Raw genomic sequence first — 9,012 nt, forward strand, 5'->3', positions numbered from 1 at the left:
AGAGAAATTTTATTAATATTATTTATTTTCATAAAATAATATTAAATAATTTAAATTTATTTGTAATAACAGTTTATGAAAAGATTTATGTTTTCTCTCTTACATAAATCCATTAGATTAATGATATAACATAATATAATTTTTATCCTATAAGACACTTTAAAAATCTGACCCTTAACAATATTACAGTTATGAGTTTTTCTCTCAATAATACTGTTTATGAAAAAAATAACTTATTATCATTTTTTTCTGAGTTTAAGTGAGATTATGTAGTTAATAAACAATAATAAAACTGTTCAAGTTTTATTTTTGAAAATAAACATTTTTATTGTTTACATTCTTTTATAGAAAACTCTAAAACATCTTAAGAATTTTATTTTCTCCTTTTTTTCGTACTTTCAAAATTAGGATATAGGGTGAAGTAAACCTAAATCAGGTCTAGATTAAGTTGGAAAAGTTTGAATTAGGGTTTATGTTCCTTTTTAAATCTCAAGGGTTTTGACTTCTTAGGAAGCAAGACAATTTTAAATAAGAAAAATTAGCCTAATTTTGGAATTTGTTTAGGTAATTAGGTTAGTTTTAAGGAAATTAAGTTTCTTTAGGGAAGTAAATTGTTAATATTATATTATTAGTAGTACTTTAATTTGTATATGCTTTTGATGAATTTTTGTTTCTATATAATGAAAATTTGTAATAAATAAATATTTTAAATATATAAAACATATCATAGTTAAAAATCATAAGCAAAATATATTTAAAATATATAAAGTGTACTTTATATTTATAATAAATATTTCAATTATATTGAATTAACTTTAAATTGAGAAGAATAGATAGTTAAGAAAATCAAGTATATAAATAAAAATAAAAATTTTACACCTCTCCCCAAAAGAAATAAGAAATATTGAGAATAGTGGAAACTCTAACTAGTTGATAGTTCTAATTAACAGTATATGAGTAGATTACGAATTAGTTTTCTTTTAAAATTTAATATCTTTTCTATGTAAATAAAATAGTCACAAAATGTAGTATACATTTGTAACATTTTTCTTAATTTAAAATATAAAAAATATTTTTATATGTTAACATTCAGTTGTAATTCTTTATTTTGGAAAAATACAAAAAATATTTAAAAATGTCCAACAAATTTTTTAGTGAGGCTCTAACTATATAACTATAATCTTTAGAACACAATTTCAACAAAACAAGTATATTATACATTAAGTTTGTTAAAGTTATTTTAATTAGAAGTGCATATTATATTTTTTAAGTTTACTTAAAATTGCTTTTGACAATTAAACTTTTTAATAAATATAAATAATATTTTACTCTAAAAAGTTAAATCAAAATAATAATTAATTTATTAACTATTTAATTTAAAAATGTTAAAAAACACATTAATCATAAATAAAGACACTTCATATTATAAATGTAATAACAAAATCAAGATATATAATTATAAATTTTGTTTAATAAAATTGATTTTATAAAATTGAGTTGATTATTAAAATAAAAAACATTCATTACTTCAAATAAAAATGGATTATTAAATTTGCAGTTAAAACTTATGTAAACTCACACAGAAGATATTAAAGAAAACTTTGGATTAATCAAACTTTTGTTTAAACTTTCGAATACATTAACAAACCTCTCAAGTTAGTTTACAAGTAAACTAAAAATAATTTGTAAGAAATGTTTTGAGAGTAAAGAAATTGAACCAAAGACCCTGCTCAAAATGAAAGAAGGTGGTGGGAGGGGGGATAGAAACAATTCATGTTTCTAATTCAATTCAAGAGCTCTCTTCTTCTTTTTCTTCTTCTTCTTTTTCTTTTTCTTTTTCTTCATCTTCTACTACTGGAGGTTCCTCAGATTCTTCTGCTGGTGCTGGATGTGATGGCTCCTCAAATAGAGGCTCAGGAGGTGTAGATGAACCAGTCCTCTTGTGTGCAGCAGCTTGGAGCACATGGCTGTAGTTCCCTTTCTCCATGAACAGTTGTGCAAAGTGGACTCTGCAGTAGACAACACCATCAAGGGCAGCATAGTTTGAATGTGTCAGAGGGCACCCTGCATGAGCACACCTGAAACAAGTCTTGTGGTAGCATTCCCCTTCCAGTGACACCTATTTCATAAACAAAACCAAATTCCCATGCATGCTTAGTTTAGTCATGTCAAAATCCTATTTCAGGTGATTTTGAAATCATTCTACAGTCAAATTTTGAAAAGTAATTGTAAAAATCAATGGTCTTCTTAGTACCATGTGAAGTATCTACTGACTTCTTTATGATTAATACAGGTATTTTTCAGAAATATGACATTACAAACTTGTTCTCACTTTTTCATGTTACATGGTGAAGATATGAGAGATCACAAACCTTTTCAAGAGGATACACTGTTTTTGAGCATACTGCACATTTGTCCAGGGTTCCACTGAACATGGAAGATAGCTTGCTAGGGGTTCTATTCTGCTGTTGATCATGATAGAACTTGCGTTAGAGAGGGAACACAAGAATACATAATTATACATAGGAAGATATAAAATGGAAAGTGTATGGTAATAAAATTAATTGGTAAAGTATGTGCCAGAAAGGATAGGTAACATACAATATCGTTTTGCTTCTCAGTAGACTTTGCTGCAACATTTAGAGTCAAGAAAACAGCATAGCTTCATTAGTGTAAATAACAGAAAGTGACATGATCCTACTACTTGTAATTTAATGTAAGGTGGGATGAGAATTATTATGAGAATAACAGAGTTTGGCCAAAAGATGCTCTTACCGAAGTTCTTGCTGAAATTGCCAGATTCCTTGAAGAGTTGTTCAAAATGAGGCTTGCAATAGAGAACTCCATCCATTGAGGAGTATGTGCACATCTGATCAACATTGAGTAGTATAAACAATTTTGTAATATAATGTGTGTGAAAAGAAAAATCCCACCTAGCAAAATCTTGGTTTTAAATCTTTTGCATAAAAAAAATTGTTACAGAAAGAAAAAAACGACTTGCTGATAGATATAATCCACACCCATATGATAGTGACCCAAAAGAAGTATTTGGTTTCCTTTTTCTTTCATTAAGCTGATATGTGTTTACATTAACAATTACAAGATTATTTTATAGCATTGTTTTCATTTCCTTTCCTTCATACTTTTCAAATTTCATTAAGTAAATTTTGAAAACATGATTTTGTTTTTAAAATTTCCTTCTAAAAGTCATGAAATCAGAAAAGAAGTGGCATTCCTATACCTCCTCATTTCAGAACAATTACCATTTTTGTACAATGATTTAAAATAAATTACCTTTGACCTTCTTAACTATGATCTTTCTCATTCCACATTGGAGTTACAAATAGACAAGTAAAATCAAAAAGGGAAGAAATCAAGAGAATGAAGGTATTATACCGTGAGATATCCCTTGCAGTGGCTGCATTTGAAGCAGTTCTTATGGTAAGGAATGCCTTCAAGGGTTAACAAGTCAACCACGTAGACAGTCTTGTCACATGCCTTGCATTTATCAAGAGTTCCTGTGAATGACATGTTTGCTTTCTCCCCTTCCTTTATTACTTGTGGTTTTTTTTGTTTTTTTATTCCCTTTGGGAATGTCTGAGGAACAAAGAGTGGTTGAACAAGAATGCACACCTCAGACAAAAGGGAACAGAACAAAGTCTTAGATATGTCTTAGAAGAAAGTGACTTATATCAGCAAAGTTAATGGCTGTAAGTGATTGACAAGTGATTGTAGATCCTAAAACTGTGAAACAAAAATGGAAAAGTTTGAGTTATTTGTGGATATGATCTAATTGAATGGAGTGAAAAAAGATTGGTTTGTTTTGACCACTTCAATTAGAAGAAGTTATTGGATGAAATAAAACTTGCTATTTCCAACTTTTCTTTGGTTTACTATTCTGGTAATTAAGATGTGGATTTCATAATTAAGAGGTTAATAAAGCAAGTTAAAAAAACATATTAACCTTATTGATCTTTTTGTAAATTAAGGGACTTTTTTTATTTTTAGCATGTTATTCATCTGGCTCCTACTTCTTCTCCTCCAATCTTGAAATCTTGAAACAAGAAAATAGTTCCTCCTCCCTTGTAAACAGTAATTTAAACTAAAATTTATTTATTAAAAAATAATTATAGAATCTGTGAATTAACTATAGAGCAAGGTTAGAATAAATTTTGATTAGCAAAAGTCATGTACCACTTCTATATAAATTAGTTTTTTATCATCAGCTTTTAGTGATACTGTGTGAATTATATCCATTAAAAATCATGATAAATATTGCTAAATAAAAAACATGACCCAAATTTTGTTGATTTGTAAATTTTTTTGAATAGTACTCATTTAGAGAGCTACATATTATTTATGATTTCTCCTCGTTTTAATAGAGGATATTGATTATTTATGAAGTATTATTAATAATATTAATAAATAAATAATTATAAAATTAATATTAATATATAAAAATTAATATAAATATATATGAATAAATAAATAAATTAAATATACTATAGTTAATATAAATAATATATAAATATAAATACATAAATTGTTCAAACATTAATAAACTAATATAAATTTTAATAGAAGTATAATTATGTAAAAAAGGATTCATAAGAATAACTTGAATTTAATTATTTGTTATGTTAATATTTGTTAAAATAATTTTATCATTTTCTTTGAACTCATTTAACGTTCAAAAGTTCTTCCATTCTGTTTTAAGTTTTGTTAATTTATATGATGTATTTTTTTTTATTTTGTATAAAAATATAATTTATATAATTATATATTATATATAATAAATGTAAATGAAAAAATAAATAAAAAAATTACACGAAAAATATTAATATATAAGAAATAAACATAAGCATATATAAATAAATAAAATACACATACTAAAATTAATATAAATAATGCATAAAGATAAATAATACACGTAAATAAATAAATTGTTCAACTATCAACAAATTGAGACGAATTTTGAGGAAAGTAAGTAACAATAAATAGTTATGTAAAAAATGATTCATTCTAAAAGGCGAATAACTCAGATTTCATTATTTGGTATGTTAACCTCTGCTTCAAAAACAATCTTATATGTCTTCTTTGAAGTCATTTAGCATACATAATTTTTTTCATTCCGTTACAAGTTTTGTTGATTTATTTAGCTTGTTTTCTTCACTATTTTGTATAAAAATATAATTAAATATAATTAAATATAAATGTAAATGTAAATAAAAAAATAAAAATAAATAAATTAGAAATCAAATATTAATATATAAGAAATAAACATCATCATATACAAATAATTAAATAAAACTAAACATACTAAAATTAATATAAATAATGCATAAGGATAAAAAAAAATTATCAGCAAAAATAAATAAATAAATGTGAACCATTTCAGGGGTGGTCCAACCCTTATACAGAAAGATAACCCTTAGCCTTCCCCAACCAGACTAATACCCTCCAACAGACAACTATAAAACACACTTGACAAAACCCAAAAAAATCGCGTATATTGCTAACCACCAAAAATAATACATAAAAAAAACCAACTTCATACAAACCAAAGGATCAAGACACCAGTCAGAATAAGAGAAATACATCGAGTGTGACTTTGAAGTAATCCACGACCAAACCTTTAATTGAACCAAGGCGAACAATTCTAAAACACCAACCACGCCCCTTTAAAAATTACGTTGTTCATATGCTTCCAAATCTCACTTACTACTGCAATTCTAATCGCTCCCCAAACATCATTTACAAAATCAGTAGCGTTACATATCCTAAACTGGAAAAAATTTAACAGTGAATCATTGTGAGACACGGACATCACTCCAAGCCAAGCAAAGTATTGACTTTAAATGAGCAAAGCAATTATGCACTCAAAGAACAAATGACGACAAGACTCCTCCTCCACCCTATATAAACTACACAAAGGACTTTCGACCGCAATCCCACGCCTTTCCAAATTGACCCTAGTATAAATCTTATTTTCCAGCACCCTCCAAGCAGTAATTAGTGCAGAAGGCAAAGCTTTACACCTTAAACGATTACCAAGAAGATTTTACCGAGACATTCTCCGCTTCTTGACCCCCCCCCCTTAAACGATTATAAGAAGATTTAACCGTATAAGATAGAGCATCCCCATCCTTCCAAACCTAGTTATCCTCCTTTTCTAAGTCAATTCTCTACCCATGAACCACCTGGAAAAATTGAGTGGCTTTTTCCATTAAAAAAAAATCCTTCTCCGGGCTAATTTCCAATCCCAAACCCGTTATTCCAAACCCCAAGCTCGGCCACCTTAGAGGCTTTGGACGAATTCAGAGAGAACAATCTCGGAAAACACTCTTCAAAACACCACAACCCGCATAATTGTCCTCCCAAAAAGAAATTTCCTTCCCATTACCAAACTTCCACTTGAAAGTATCTTCAAAATTCCGTCCCTAACCCTCAAAACCCCAAACTTTCTTCAGATCTTTCCACTAAAGAGAGTCCTTACTATTTTTCCCGCATTCTCTCAGACTTCTCCAATCCCCATACTTAGATTCAAGAATCTCCTTCCACAAACGCCCTTATCCGACCCCAAACACCAAATCCATTTTCCTAGTAACGCCAAGTTGAAAACCCTTAAATCAAGGATTTCGAGACCACCGACCTCGTGTGGCTCACAAACCTTTTTCCAAGAAGCCCAGACAACCTTTCTCCCGTCAGACCCCCACCCCATAAGAAATTTCTTTGGATTCACAATAACTCGTTTGCAACCATAAAGGGCATTTTGAATAAGGACAGATAAAACAACTGAATAGAGGAAAGTACAGACTTAATCAAACAAATCTTCTCAACCATTGACAAAAACCTACCTTCCTACCTACACAGTCTAGTCTACCGGCTTTCAACCACCCCACCCCAAAACGCACCTTTCTTATGACACCCTCTAACGACATACCCAAGTATACAAAATGGGTTACCATCACTTCACAGTTAAGAATCGCCGCAAATCGTTGAATCATTATCTGATCAACCCCCAACCCACCAATCCTACTCTTCAAAAATTTCACCTTAAGCCCAAAAGAAAGTTCAAAGCAATTCAAAGTCACCTTTATATTTAAGACACTTTTAGTATTAGCTTCGCAAAAGAATAAAGTATCGTGAGCGTATTGTAACATGTTTACCTTCACTTTTTTCCTTCCGATCTCCAAGCTATCAATAAAAAATTTCTCAACTGCCTCCCTTAACACACCAGCCAAGCCTTCTACCGCAATAAGAAACAAAAATGGAGCTAACGGATCACCCTAATGAAGCCCCTTCTCTGAAAAAAAAAAAATCCTTAGGCAGACTACCATTCACAAACATTGACATTGAGACTGATTCTAAACAACCATTAATCCAATGAGTCCATTTTCTACAAAAAACCAACTCTTTCTAACATATAGTGCATAAACTCCCAACTTACTGAGTCATAAGTCTTCTCATAATCAACTTTAAGGAAAACACAACTTTTCTTTTTTCTCTTCATCTCTTCCAAAACTTCATTAACCATTAATACACTATCCAACAAACCCTTATCTTCAAGAAAAGCATAACGATAAATAATACACCTAATAAAATAAATTGTTCAAGTATCAACAAACTAACACAAATTTTAGGAAAGTAAGTAACAATAAACAGATATATAAAAAAGGACTATCCCAAAAGTTGAATAACTCGAATTTCATTATTTGGTATATTAACCTCGACTTCAAAAACTATCTTATTGTCTTCTTTAAAGTCATTTAACCTACAAAAATTCTTTCATTCCGTTCTAAGTTTTGTTGATGTATTTGGCACATTCTTTTTTACTATTTTGTATAAAAATATAATTTATATAATTATATTATATATAATAAATGAAAATGAAAATGAATAAATAAATAAATTACACAATAAATATTCATATATAAGAAATAAACATCAGCAAATGTGAATAAATAAATTGTTCAAGTATCAACAAACTGACACAAATTTTGAGGAAAGTAGGTAACAATAAACAATTATGAAAAAATAGGATTCATCCTAAAAGACGAATAACTCAAAATTCATTATTTGATATGTAACCTTTGTTTCAAAAATAATTTTATTGCCTTCTTTAAAATCATTTCACATACTTAAGTTCTTCCATCCCTCTTCAAGTTTTGTTGATTTACATAGCACGTATTCTTCATTATTTTGTATAAAAATATAATATATATATATATATAAATGTAAATATAAATAAGAAAATATATAAAAAATTACAAATCAAATATTAATATATAAAAAATATACAAGAAATATATAAGAAATAAGCATCAACATATACAAATATAATATTAACAATTTATTTCCTGAAAGAAACTTAATTTTCTTAAAACTAACCTAATTACCTAAACAAATTCCAAAATGAGGTTATTTTTTCCTATTTAAAATTGTTTGGCTTCGTAAAAAATCAAAACCCTTGAGATTTAAAAAGGAACACAAAGCCTAATTTAAACTTTTCCAACTTAATCTAGACCTGATTTAGGCTTACTTCACACTATATATCCTAATTTTGAAAGGTGATAGGCCATGAGCTTGCTCAGTGCCGAGTGATTCATGATTAGGGTCATGCTCCTGGGTCTCAATATAAATCTTTATAAAGATAATTTTTGATGAACGAGACCAGGGGAGGACTGCGGTCCCAAAACAACATAAAGAGTATCGGAAGAAATATCCACAACTGAAGCAAGTGGAAGGTCGCATTGATAAATTGACCATTAATGCTCCTGGCAGAGCTAAAGCAGGGTCACTCTTGGGTCACCCTGCTCCTAATAAACCAAATGGAGTGGAGGATGATTTTGCTGATATGCCTTCTCTTGAAGATGCCTCAGATCATGGATCCAGGCAGGGAGATCCCACTCACACTTCGGATTTCCCAGAAACGGAGAGGCTAAGGAATTCACCTGTTGTTATGCAAGCCAAGGGCTCAGAGTCTCATGCTCCTTTTAATGCTCATCATGA

General features: G+C 29.1%; 2 protein-coding genes across 3 annotated transcripts; both read right to left on the reverse strand.

Moving 5' to 3' along the window:
- Positions 1 to 1,587: 1,587 nt before the first annotated feature.
- On the reverse strand, positions 1,588 to 3,657 carry LOC137818706 (LIM domain-containing protein PLIM2b). 2 transcript variants are annotated; one of them, XM_068622275.1, is made up of 5 exons: positions 3,397 to 3,657; positions 2,776 to 2,869; positions 2,602 to 2,630; positions 2,373 to 2,462; positions 1,588 to 2,119 (listed from the first exon to the last, which is right to left on the reverse strand). In XM_068622275.1, exons 1-5 carry the CDS (start codon positions 3,529 to 3,531, stop codon positions 1,790 to 1,792), a joined length of 678 nt encoding a protein of 225 aa, XP_068478376.1. In that variant the 5' UTR covers positions 3,532 to 3,657; the 3' UTR covers positions 1,588 to 1,789. The 2 variants fall into 2 exon arrangements, with proteins under 2 accessions (XP_068478376.1, XP_068478375.1); XM_068622274.1 differs by having other exon boundaries at positions 2,373 to 2,465.
- A 2,857-nt stretch (positions 3,658 to 6,514) lies between these two features.
- Positions 6,515 to 7,537, reverse strand: LOC137817988 (uncharacterized). The gene is made up of 3 exons (XM_068621215.1): positions 7,451 to 7,537; positions 6,884 to 7,055; positions 6,515 to 6,795 (listed from the first exon to the last, which is right to left on the reverse strand). Exons 1-3 carry the CDS (start codon positions 7,535 to 7,537, stop codon positions 6,515 to 6,517), a joined length of 540 nt encoding a protein of 179 aa, XP_068477316.1.
- Positions 7,538 to 9,012: the final 1,475 nt, after the last annotated feature.

This window comes from Phaseolus vulgaris, chromosome 10 (assembly GCF_000499845.2).
Source record: "Phaseolus vulgaris cultivar G19833 chromosome 10, P. vulgaris v2.0, whole genome shotgun sequence".
Lineage (NCBI taxonomy): Eukaryota > Viridiplantae > Streptophyta > Magnoliopsida > Fabales > Fabaceae > Phaseolus > Phaseolus vulgaris.